The sequence below is a fragment of the Dermacentor andersoni genome, chromosome 9 (assembly GCF_023375885.2).
Source record: "Dermacentor andersoni chromosome 9, qqDerAnde1_hic_scaffold, whole genome shotgun sequence".
NCBI lineage: Eukaryota > Metazoa > Arthropoda > Arachnida > Ixodida > Ixodidae > Dermacentor > Dermacentor andersoni.
Genome location: NC_092822.1, coordinates 20,887,634 through 20,901,059, shown reverse-complemented (window position 1 = coordinate 20,901,059; position 13,426 = coordinate 20,887,634). Strand labels below are relative to the sequence as shown.

Sequence of the window (13,426 nt, the reverse complement as noted above, 5' to 3'; positions counted from 1 at the left end):
TCGCGTCTTGGCGTGTACAAGATCTGCCGAAATTCTGAGGACACATTCCGCGGGCAGGACGTAATCGCGCAACTGTGATACAGTACCTCTCTCCCTCCTGGCTCCGACTAGCGATACGAGCGCCCGATCCCCGAGAGATAGCCGAGAACGTCAAGCGGGAGGAAGGGCGCGGGGAGTGAATAGCGGGGTAGCGTATATATACTACGTACGCTATAGTATACGGCGAATACTATAGCTGCATGCCCTTTATCTCCAAAACGGAGCCGTTCGATCATGTGTTCCGAGCACTTCAGCTCAGCATACCGCATCTCTTTTCCACAGCAAAGTCGTGGAAACGTGTTATCAGTGTCGGTTCCGACGACCTTGACCAGCGTGCAGTTTTGGGAGGTGCACAGAGGGCACAGGCCGCTGCTTTCAGTGTGACATGCACGCTCGCCTGTTGCGCGGCTATGTCGTTCAGCAGATCACGAGCTGTTCAGGCATCAATTTATTTCTCCGGCGGATTTTAACCTCGCCTGCGCAGTCGATCGTCAAATTCGATCGATCACGCCCTGCGTAAAATATACAAGTCCCAACTTTCGGCTACGCGGACCCACGGTCGGTATACGTGCCTGCTTACACACAACGCTTCGTACGGCTCAAGCAGAAGCTCACCGAGTGCAGGCGCGACTGATGACTCGGTTTGCTCGGGCGTGGATCTGCGCACGCAGCCTCGCATGCAGTCACTCGAGGCGGGCAGTGGGCGCGTTATCAGCTGGGCGGTCCACGTTTTACGCGATATGTCCATTCAGCGCGGGTCGCACAGCGCGGTTTCCGCGCGGACGTGCCGAAATGGGCACGGACTCGGCGAGCACAGCTAGGACGCGCCCGTTCTGCGGGGGCGAACTGTCCATATATAGGAGACGAAGAAGTTGGCCAGTCGTAGATGAGTGGGAGTACCGGGATGTCTCGGGCCTGTTCTCTTCACTGCTTCTCCGCGCACCGGTTTCTTCTCTCTGTGGGCCTGCTTCATCGACTTTTTTAATTTATTTTTTGCTGCGCGCCCCTCTAGTTTCTGCGGCTGCAGCTTGCTCATCGCGTGTATTGCACAATATAAGCCAAGCGCGTAACCATAACTGCATGCATGGTCGTGAGCAAACCAGAAAGTTCGCCCTGAAAGGCGATGGTGAATTTCGCACACCGCGAAATTCACAATCGTGTCACGAAACACATGACCGTTTAACAGTACATTTCTGAAGAGAATAGCAGCAGGCTTCACTTGTTTTCAAGTAGCTTTAAAGGAGTTCAGTCGTAAAAGACATGCCGGACTACTGAAGCCGGGAACGTGCAATGCCGCGCGGGCCATACATTTCGATCTATGCACCTGTGCTTCCGATGATGCCTGCAAGCGAAAAATAGTTTTCTTCCGGCGACGAGAATTTATCGCAATCGCAAAGACAGTCTCTTGCCTTTATTTGACACATTTCAGCAGCAAAAAGGTCGTGGCACGATGTTTTTTTCCACAACGGCATGGATCCCACAATACCGCCAGACAGGAGGACCGATCGAGAAGCGGCGGATAATCTGCAAGTACTTTCTTCCCGAAGAAAACGGTATCGAACACCAGAGAGGTGGCTCACTAAAGTTTCGGTGTTGCTGCAGTTCGTCAAGCACGGCGCGTTGACAGGCTCAAAAAGCACATTCTCCCGCCAGGCATCAGGAGGGGGGAGGTTGGGATCCCGAGAGAGAGGAAAAGAAAGAAAGAAAGATAGAGAAATGTTGCACTCACCGCAGTAAGCTGCAGCATTTGGGACGAACAATGGGTGCTGGTGGAGGTGAAGAGATGAACTTTTTTTCGATTCACTTTCCCTCGCCGAGCGACTCGCTTCGCGCACCGTCCGAAAAAGCGCCGCACACGAATGTGGTGGAAGTTGTTGTGACTTGTTGCGTCTGTGACGGGGCGACGCGGCGGTTTGAGAAAGCAAACTATAGAAAAGCGGCCCAGCCGTGGGACGTAGAGACGGAGGAGGAAATTTCGGCGGCGTCGGCTGCCGAGGAGGGGTGCGGTTCGGACGAGTGCCGTTAGGCGCCGTGTGGTCTGAGATGTCTGAGGCGCCGCTTTGCCCGCCTCCTCCGCCTCGCCCAGCAGTGCGCGCGCTTGTGGTCGCCCCCCCTTTCGCGGCCCCCTTCCAGCCCCCCCACACACACGTTCGGCCGCCCACGCGATCAGCTTAGCCATCGGGCGAGGAAGAAAAGCACCCTCCTCGCTCCAGTTCTGACGCGGTCGTTCTCTCCACGTACATACCTCTCTCCCTGCACGTGTTTTCGCTGCCCCGAACGGAGAACTCCCTCTTCCGCCGCTGCTGCATGCCACTGTTTCCGCGAGCAGCCAAACGAACCGCAGATGCTTCGATCAGCATTTACATTTCACACTTACGCGAGCCCTTTTCGGTATCTATCCCCTTCTCTCTTTCGTCCCCTTTCTCTGATCAAAGTTCACTGACGCTGTTTTGAAAGCCATCTCGTCGTGTTTCCTGACAAAACATGCCTGGGCTGGGCGATCGCGCTGAATACGGGGAATGTTTCGTGGAGAACAGCGGGTTTTTCCATGCTTCGCGACGGTTTTCAAAACGGCAAAATTCTGTAACGTACGTACAGTCGCGGTCAAAAATACGCGGCCCACGGCTCCAGTCGGCGGAGCGGCCGCGAGCCGCACCGCGGCGCTCGCGTCGGCGCTGCGAGAGTTTGCGCTCTGACGACAGGTATCTCCCTACGTATCGTCCGTATCCGTTACGTATCCGCCCGTTACGTATCCGCCCGAGAGCGAGGGAGATACCTGTCGTCAGAGCGCAAACTCTCGCAGCGCCGACGCGAGCGCCGCGGTGCGGCTCGCGGCCGCTCCGCCGACTGGAGCCGTGGGCCGCGTATTTTTGACCGCGACTGTACGTATGCGTAACGTGACCTCACTTGATGCAGCTCTTCCCATTTTTCTATGAACGTGTTGGCGAAAAAAATTCATTCACTAGTGTATGCGAAATGCGCGTTTTGTCGGGAATGAACACTGTATTAGTAAAGATAAGAGCCATATGTGAAGTTATGTACAAAGCATGATTGCCGCTTCCTCCGGCATTTTGAATTTTTGCTACTTAATTCTAAAGAAGCGAGTAGATGTTGGTGTTTGTGTGTTTGCAGAGGAGCTGAAATATGCTCAACGTGCACTGAATTGATACCTTTGATGGTAGAGACATACGCTTTATTTTTTAAAACATATAATACCATAAAGCAAAATATATTTTTGAGTATATATATATATATATGCATTTACCAGCTTGGATCACATACATGACTTGTTGAAGTAACATTATAGGTCGACAGACATTTCGGAGAAATATATTTGGGAGAAAAAAATATAAGTATCCACGAAAAAGAAACCAAGAAGAAATATGATTTAAACTGTACAATGTATGCATTGTTTATCTGTACACATAGGCACTGCATCACACCTAGTAAGCTGGCAACATACAAGCACGTGTCAGCAAGGCAGTACGGGATTAGTTTATATTATACACATAGAAACATAAGTTATGTATAGACCATATCCAACTTGATTACACAGCATAAAGACGGATTCGAAGGCAAAACACTTCAGCAGACAATTGCACATTTGATAAAACAATCTTTTGTAGAGAACTGCTTTTGATATCCACTCCACACTCGAGCTGAAAAGGCAGAAAAGCTGCCTTAACATGTAATTAACTATTCTCTAGGCATATTAGTCAACTATAATTAACTGTAAACACTGTACAAACAAAAATGACAGCCATATATGCAGTCAATGAGTATACTCTAAGACCTATAGGGACTAAAATTAAGAAAGACTAAATCTAAAAGTGTTGGACAAAAATAACATGTATCCACCTATCACCTAAATTCACCTCTAACATCAAACCAAAATGAGATAGTCATATAACAGATCAAGCTGCACAAGAAGTTTCCACTCCTTGTTCACACGGGTACATACCACTTCATCTTAGCACATTCAATGACAAACAACAACAAGTAACTTTCACAGAAAGCTGTCTAAATTAAGAAATCCAAAACCAGCTTGATAATATTTGGTTGTTTGCACGAAGCAACAGCCATCTTCACACTGTGCTCCATTTAAAAAAAAAGAAAGAAAGCTTTTATTTGGGTGGAGGCTCTTCTATGTGGTGGGAAAGAGTTGCGTTGTCATTAGAAGGACATTGGATATGCCACTTTGACTAGACAACTGTATAAGTTGACTTGGGATGAGAGAGTTATCAGGCCACACTGTTCGCGGACTTTACATTCACGCACTGCACAGAAATTTGCAAAGAGAGGGTCCAGCACGATCGAAATGCTGAGGAGACATAGGCAGCCGAAGCAGTGTCTTACAAATCACCTGCTGTGTATCACACATCTACCAGAATTCTCTCTCTCTTACAACTCCAAGGAAAGAATCACTTGTATTTACTGCACTAGTCTCACAACAGCACAAATTTCGAGCAGTTCTGCAACTTACAAACGGTAGTTGCCAACTTGATGCCCGAGCTGCTAGTATCGAGCACAGATACACGACGTAAGAATTCCATATTTCTAAAATTGTGACCTTTGCATTGCACCACTTTGGAAACTCGTGACATTTTGTTGAGCTCCATGTATCCAACTTGCCAGGACTACATTTAACTGGTCTCTCCTGTCAAATTCACGGGAACGCAATTTTCTTGGTATGCTCAAACACGAGCCAAGGTTGGCACAACAGCAGCTTCTGCTGTGTACACACAGTTTGGTGCAAAAACATGCCAAGGCTTTCCCTTGTCTTCTTGTGCCAAGAAAACAACAAAACTATAGCCTGTGGCTAAAAGCTCTAGACCTTTGTCTTTGATAATATTTCAGTGCGATCTACAGTGAGAAGAAGGGAAGGCTACGCTTCCACAAAGTAACAAATCCCGAGACAGCACGTGTGTTGAATAAAGGTGCTGCTAACAATGTGCAAAGCAACACAGTAAAACACAACAAGGAGCTAGTTAGGAATAAAGATTGCCAACCCTGTGCCGTCAGCTCGACGAAGAAGTGAAAGCCGGCTAGTTTCTGATGCTCCGTCGAGGAATCACAGCAAGACCTTACAGGGACCTTAAAAACATACACTAGAAGCCAGCAGGAGAAAACAATGTCACACTGCATTGTGGGACTGAGGCACTGCCATTTAACGCAGCGTGGTTCAAGCATTTAGTTAACCATACCACTCAAAGGCCCCAAAGAGGTTTGGCCATTGCAAAACAGATTATTCATGGCACAGAGTTTCCTATAAAAATTACAATACAAGACAGAACTCTGCCACTATATGTCTGCAAATACAGCCGGTTAAGCTAGCATGGAAATGACGGGTAGAAAGTGTATTTGCATGACTTTGTCCTAATGGCTTGAAGTGGCGTTGCGACTTTGCAAATTCGTCATTTTCGACTAAATATTGTATTATAAGTACGACAATTTGCAATGATTATGGTTGGAGAAGCTTATTGTCTTCATGCATTCAGAAAAAAATAAATATAAAGATTTCTTGGAAACTTGGAGAGATAAAGAAAGCATGAGAAATAACGCCACAAGAGCGTACGAAGCCACAAACACGAAAATTAGGCAAAGCCACTATTCCTGCACTATCTGAACAATTGCTACAGCAGTTCCCTCTAGTAATTTTTGTAGGAAGCTCTACAGTGCATAGATCCCATGGTGGTGATTGTTACTGCCAAGTACTACACAAATGTACGCTGCAAAAACAGCCAAAAATTCAAATGAAAGCCCACGCCTGTTCTTCTCAGAGGTGCTACTCCCTCTGCCAGCATTGACGACATCGCAGGCAGCTGCCTCTGTATCACACACACTGTGCCGTACAAATATCCAGGAGCAACACAAACAGTTTGGGGATCCCCACGAATAGCAGAGTGCCCAAGACGGCCATAAGAAATGCACTATGCAGTGATAAAAAAATAATAACAATAATAATGAAGGAAGGCGAAGAAAAACAAATGAGGCAGGGACCATGACAAACATTTTGTGAGCCTTTGGCTTTGATATGGCTAAAGGCAAGGAAGGAATGTCGCTTGTGTACAGTGGTCAAGGCAACGTTAGAGAGCCTCTGCTGAGGGGGGAGTTGACCTCCTCGCACCACCACCCTGGTATATTTCATCTGCTTCCATCTCTGCTATTATTAAACAACCTTTTTTTTTTTTTTTCAGAACAATTCCTGGATGGTGCTTTAAAACCTTCAGACTGCATAACCAAATTTTTCCATCTGGCGAGGGGGGTCCTTTAAGCAACATATTGTGAGAGACAAATTCATTTCGTACATTCTCGTCCTCATACATGTAGTAGTTCTTTGCAGTGAACTGGCACCTGCTGTTTTAGATTACATTTTTTTTTTTTTTAGAATGTACACAAGGTCTTGTAGCAAATACATGACCTGCAACTGTCCAGCTGCTAGAACTGCCTCACTAGTGAATGTTGAATAAATGCGAGCATAATAGCTTTTCCTCTCATGTCTAGACTAAAAGCTTCCGCACCCTTCCACTCGGGTATTTCAGTGTACTTTATTTTGCCTCATGTGCTTGCAGACCGTGAATAATGCAATTTTCAAACAAAAAATTCTTGCCAACAGTGATTATTCTGTTGATGGCTAAAATTTTCAGCATTTCCCAGTACATTTTAATGTTTTTCAATCTTCTTCACATTCACACTTAACCCTTCGTGATCATATGTCGGGCCCTTCCTGCCACGCAAAAAAAAAAGTTATGGTTGATCCCTTTCATAGGAATCGGTAGAACACGAAAGTGAAACGTGTCTTTACATAGCTGTGGCATGTTTGCTACATGAACTCACAATCCGTTGCAGCGAAAGGCTCACGATTTGCGGGTTGGCAACCGTGTTGCAGGTTTGCTTGGCGTGCGGTGTCCTGTCCTGTTGGCACGCGGCGTCATGCTGCAGAGTTGCTTCGGCGAAAGTACGAGCATTTTGGTTCGGCTCCGTATTGTCCTGTGCAGCCAGTTGAGTTGCAACGCGCTCAGCTTCAGGAATGCGAGTGGCAGAGTTTGCAGCGAAAGCGTTCTACTTCATGCTGGCAGTGTCTCTTGCCAAATCAAAGAGAGATTCACCTGTTGACGTCGTTGCCTTTCTGTGCCGATTAGCACAGCAGTTTTCTTGGTGTCATCGCAAGTGAAGCAGTAGATGGTGTGTAAGCACTGCTGATGCCTGCTGAAGCTGCACTCTGTAGGCGACAAGGCATCGAAGGCTAATCGGATGCAAAAGACAAATAATGTTGGAAACTGTGTCATCACCTCAGCAGAAGGCATACACTGCCTACACCAGGCTACACCATGTTGGAGCCTCCGAAGTCTACCAAAGCGCTCACTGTTGGCGCTCGTTAGTGTCATGATGCACTATTTCGCTTCACCGCTCCTAGATGGCGGCACCATTTCTGTCAAGAAAGCATATTTTACGTGTTTCTGTTGATGTCACAGCCATAACAGGAAGTTGATGGTGGAGCCCCGCATAAAACACTTTTGTGTTAAAATATTGGTTTTGGCCACAGGTCACAAAGCACCCAATATGCATGCGTGCTCATGTTCGCTGGTTATTTGGGTTGGTAGCGCTAGCTTTCTGAAACTTTTTTGACTAGTTTTGCACTTCATAATGTCGTCAGATGAAGGCAGCACTTCTTTTCCCTTTCTTCATTGCTTGAGGAAATTTTTGCGAAATTCCTGGAGTGAAACATTGACAGAACCGTGACGTCTTCGGCACATGCATCTTGTGGGAGAAATTCCTCCAAGTTCAGTGAATCAGATGATGATTCTAGGGCCGAGGATTAATATAGTTCACCTTCCGGTGGTCAGAAAACATCCTCGAATGACAGCACTTTAGAAGAAAGCAACAATGAGGTTCCTAGAGATCTGCAGTGTAAATCCTGGCCTCCAGCCAGGAGAGTGCTTCGAGCCCCACTACACACTACTCAAGCACTGTTGAGAGCCTCGGGAATACCCAAATTTTTTCTGAAATAAATCACTTAGCATGCCTTTGTTTACCCAAAAACTTTTTCTGTGTGGCATTGAAACGTGTGAAATCTGGAATGACCACAAATTGGATAAATGCTCATGACCACAAAGGGTTAAGAGTGCTGCTTCTATGGCCGAGTTGGTAATTCATACTAAGCGTGGATAAGACACAGACTCTTGGTGAGGTCTTCGCAAGTATGTCTTTGTGTGCCTCAATAACAGTCTGTGTCCTCTAGCACGACCCCACAAGCTTACATTTGTTTGTACAGTCCAGTACACTGTGATAGGGAGCACAATAATGTGTGGCTCTCCCTTTCCTGGTGCTCTAGCTGTAAGTGGCGGCTGAAGTTATGTCAATGCATTGCATAGGTGCGCGGAAAGATGCCAGCGCAACAGACCACAGCTCATTTGCTGCTCTTAAAGCACGGAAGATTCATCACTAGCAGTTGCTGTTCCTTGGGTGCAAGCATTGTTTCAGGATATGCACAGCAAACATTTGTGTGGCAAATAATGGAAAGCTGAGGGCCACATTGCTCAATCTTCAGCACACAGCTGTGCAGCTACTGTTACTACACATCAGTTCTTACATACCGCCATTTTGTCCGCAACATACCATGCGAAGTGGACCAAAATTCAAGTGGATTGCCTTTAATCGCAAGCTACTCTTTCCCTTTGGGATTGGAGTGTAGAGAGCTACGAGAAGTAACTGACAAAAAAAAAAAAAGGTAATAAAGAGGGGGGTGGGGAGGGAATGCAAGTTTCATCAACATTTACATTTCACACAAACTCTTCAACATTCAACAGCTCGCGTTCCACAGCGCTGATGTGTTCATTCCTTTCTTTGCTCCACTGAACACTCTCAGCTTGCAGACAAATGTATGAATATACATTTTTTTTAAGTTCATTATTTTTTATACCTTTTAAATACTGAAATAAGATTTCTGTATAGAAAATATAGCTCATATACCAACCTACATACATATGTACAAACTCTAAAGCACCGGTGATCATAACAGGGGCTCAGTTGGAAACAAGTTTCAGGCGGCGCTATTGCCACGATTCCATTCCACTGGCTTCCAATTTTACAATGCTGGGAGAAGGTTCCAACATAACCTCTACCCCACAGCACTGACATGCGGAGTCAGATGCCAGCGTTTCTGCCGAGATCCAATGTTAAACCATCTTGTTGCATTCTTTGTTTTTTAACTGTTTTTCTTTGGCTGTGTTCACTCTAGTAGCAGCCTTGATATGCACCAGTAAAAGCTGCAGGCATGTTCCATAACAGACTAGGATAAAGAAAACATAGAACTTTCGACACTTAACAGAACCTCTTTCCTTTTCACGGCAGGCAATGACTTAAACAATGAATTTTCTGGGAACGAAACACTTCATCAAAACGTTATTGACCCTGCGCAGTGAAAGTGCAGCCTTGCTACACGCAAATTTGTTTAACGTTCAGAAATCTATAACCTAGACCCTCAACTAGACTTTTAAGCAGGAGTGCCATTCAGTATTGACATTATTGACCAGTACAGATATCACAACTCGCAAACGTTCAAAACACTACCCATAGCACAAACTACAACTTCTTAAAGGAATGTTACGTAGGCTTGCAGGGCCATGTCTCAGTGGAACCTACAGGTTTCATTGAATTAATTTTAGTTTACTGTCATACTAAACAGGCACAGTCCAGCACCTGTACAACAATATGACCTGAATAAAGAAGCAATATTTCTGTCCCGGTTCTATCATGAGCTGCGCAGTGCGCGACCTTTACAACGAAGTGACCTGTGCAAGAAATGATTTCGGAGGCCGTGAGTACTGGATTATAAAGACGTTCGACTTTAGACGAGCTGGCAAGTATTGACGCAATTGAAGTACATGACATGTAGATGAGAACACTGAGCGTTATTCTATGTGTCCCCTTGGCTCCAGTAACTCGGCAACAAACTATATGACCAACTCACCCAGCAACAAGCTTTAGCTACCTAGATACAGTCTACGCTCGTTACAACGAACCCGTACACAACAGATTTTCGGATATAACAGACCATATTTCAACTTTAGTTTATTCTACCTATTTTATTAATGCAACGAAGTTCGCTTTTAACGAACCACACTACAACGGACTATCAGCTACAGCAGACGAAATTAGCAGTAATTTTTTTCAAAGTCAGGCGTATAAAACACTTTTGCCATGTCGACACGGGCCGACATCTGACTTGCGAGGGTCAGCCAACGATTGCGGCTCAATATCGCATGCACAAGAGAGGTAGGCGGGGCATAAACATGTAGTCTTCATCCGCGCGCGAGGAACCGGAGGTGTTAAGGAATAGGGGGGGGGGTTCTTCTCTGGTGGCTGCTGCTTACGACACGGCTGCCATATATTGAAAGCGACCTGCGATGTGGACAAAGTATGCCTAGTGCCGGTAGCTTCGTATGTGCTGTGCTTTCGACGTTTAGTTCGCGTTCAAGCAAGATAGCACGAAGGTCAATTCACTTGCTGCTGCTGCCGCGCTTACTCACTCCAACTTTTTGACAGTGACTTTCCGCGGTTATTGAGCGAGCTAAAACCTTACTTCACATAGCTGTCTACTAATTTGCTCTCACAATCAATGTTTCGCCTGTTGGGCAAAACTGCGACTTTGTTTGTTTTTTACTTTGCACGTTCAGCACTAATTTTTTGTGATAACGTTGTTAGACATCGCGACCAAAATTTCGGAAGTGAGGCGTTTTGGATATTCCAAACTTTTGACATTACGGACTTTTGATATTACGGACATTTTTTGTAGGATTATCAGGGTCCGTTGTAACGACAGTAAACTGTACATATATATATATATATATATATAAAAAGATGGGATGTATGTTATTGATCAATTACACTCAGGAACACATTCTCATTTGCATGCCTCAACGTCCAATACGATGCCTCATTTGGAGGGACAAGCATCCAAAGATGTATGCCGGCTTATCCAATGGTACATGCACTGAGAGTGAAATCCCCAAAAGTGACAGGCTGAAAATACAGTCCTAGATGGCATCAATTTTGAATGAGTTGTCAGACTAATTTAACTGACTAATTTTTCAGTAACATATTCAACCAACGAGTCCTTCAAAAATGAGGCTATTGCTCTCCAAATGGTAGGAGACACTTGACATGCTTTCTAATAACATCATGCATGCCATGAATGTACACTGCCTTGTCTGTAAGACCAGATGGCTGCAATATAGACAGGATAGTGCATGTTTCTAATTTTTACATGACAAAAGTAATCATCACTATTTTAAGGTGCACTTCCTTTCAGTATAATGGCATTCTAGGTTACAGTCCTCTTGATAAAGAGAAATGCATGAAAGTGTTGCCGACATAAAGGCATCTGCCACACAGCACTAAAGCCAGCGATTTCATGAGAGAATGACAATGATTACTGATATGTGACTACAGTACAGCCTGGTACAACTGCACCGCGCCAGGTAACACGTAAAACATGTTATAACCAAACACCGCAAAGGAACAATCCTAGCTCCAAGCCTGCATATAGTGACAAGGTAATGCTGTCCGGAAGCAACACCAATGAATGACACCGTGGCAAGAACGACTCCCTTTTCCAACTTGACAAAAAACCTGACATGCCCCTTCTGCGGGCATGCAACGCACTCTGACCAAAAGTGCTGACAAGATAAGAGCCAAAAAATGTAAAGACAACAAGATTGAGTAGGCTGCCTTTTCAATGTGGACAGGAGGGAAACGACATGCCGATGCCGTGGCAGCACTTGCGTCGTCAGCTGCCAGCACCGTTCTCTGGAACGGCAACAGCTCTGGTTCTGGAACAACATTGGCATTGGCAGACCACCACCTTTCACAGCGAGAAGAACTGGAGAAACGCCTGAGGGGTGACGGGAATGCACATGGGCAATGCGCTTGTCGGCATCACAGCACCACTGTTGGCCTCCTCCGCGGCCTCCTCTCGTGAAGAGTTGAGGCAGGGGTGGCCAAACGACTGCATCAATGAAAGGTTGATATGCATTAGGCAAGGCTTAGTGGTGTGGCAGTGTTTTATGATGATGGTAATGTCTTCTAGCTGCATCACCCTTGCAGCTGTTGCTGCTGGCATACCACAGCTACACCAGCCAATCCACTTCACACGCTGTGCAAACATATTCAGCACTAGCACACTGGGAAGGGTTTTAACACTGAGTCTACAGTAGACCTTCCAGAAGCAAACAAGAAGACGTGTCACCTAGCTCCTTGTAACATGAGGCAATTTTGAAAACATGTCTTCTTTTTATAAAATGGTGTACATTGGGTAATGATCTAACCAGCGTGAAAGTAGACAAGCATTGTTCTTGTCGCTTCTTTCTGTGTTGCGTGTCTACTTTTGTGCTGGTTATATCATTATGGAATACCAACTAGCCCGGTCTCGCACTTTGTGCATTGGGGCCTGTCTGCACAAGACAATGTGAAGCAATAGCACTAAAACAAGCTAAATGGTGTGAAAGCGATGGGACGATGTGCCAACTCTTAACGGTACAATTTTAAGGGCAACAAGTCATACCATTGCTAGCCACTGCATTATCCTGTCATTTTCTTTCCGAAATGGTCATTACCTTTTGTGCAATTTATTAATGATGATTCAACTCTAGATATAGCGCACAATCAACAGCAAAGACTGACAAGCAACACAGCCTAGATCAAGGGTTCCCAAACTGGGTTACACGGGACCCAGGGGTTCTGCAAACGGCCAAAACGAACCCCCCCCCCCCCCCCCATATTTGGTGTATTTTCACATTAGAGTTTGAATTTAACAATTAAACTGCCACACCTGCACTTCGGTAGTCTTCGAGAGAAAATAAATTGCAGCAGCGGCGTTCAAGACTTATTGCTGGCTTATATTGACTTACATCAGCCAGAAAACGAAGGGGGGGGGGGGAGGGGGAGAAGAGGATTCCGTGGCACTCTGGCAATGCAGGTGGGGTACCCGAAGTGCAGGAAGTTTGGGAACCCCTGGTCTAGGTCATGGTGACCTTTATTTAGCAACTTTACTGTTGTTGACTTTGCTTTCAGCAGGGACTACATATTGAAATAAGTGCACCTTTTGAGCCCTTTCAGCAACACAAGACTTCTAACAGAAGGCTCAGAGGTCAAAGAGCGAACCTTTAAAGAACAGAATTCATTTTTCATAGAGCTTAATGCAACATTCACAAAATTGTGAAACGAGACCAAATTCCTAAACTTTATGAAAAATTCGGGAGAGTTGCTAGGTATGGCTTTAGCACACCCAGATTGCTTACTAATAAGCTTTTTGGCATATATTTAGAAGTAGCAACAAATAAAGGCACATATATATCTCCAGAGAAAAAATACGGGGTTGAGCCAA

General features: G+C 45.6%; 1 protein-coding gene across 1 annotated transcript in view; it reads right to left on the bottom strand.

The window, feature by feature from the left end:
• Positions 1-3,210: 3,210 nt before the first annotated feature.
• LOC126527216 (F-box only protein 25) overlaps positions 3,211-13,426 on the bottom strand; it is a 31,782-nt gene continuing 21,566 nt past the window's right edge. Inside the window, exon 7 of the mRNA XM_050174971.3 lies at positions 3,211-12,049. Within this exon, the coding sequence (XP_050030928.1) occupies positions 11,909-12,049 (141 nt within the window). The 3' untranslated portion in view covers positions 3,211-11,908. The remainder of the gene's footprint in view (positions 12,050-13,426) is intronic.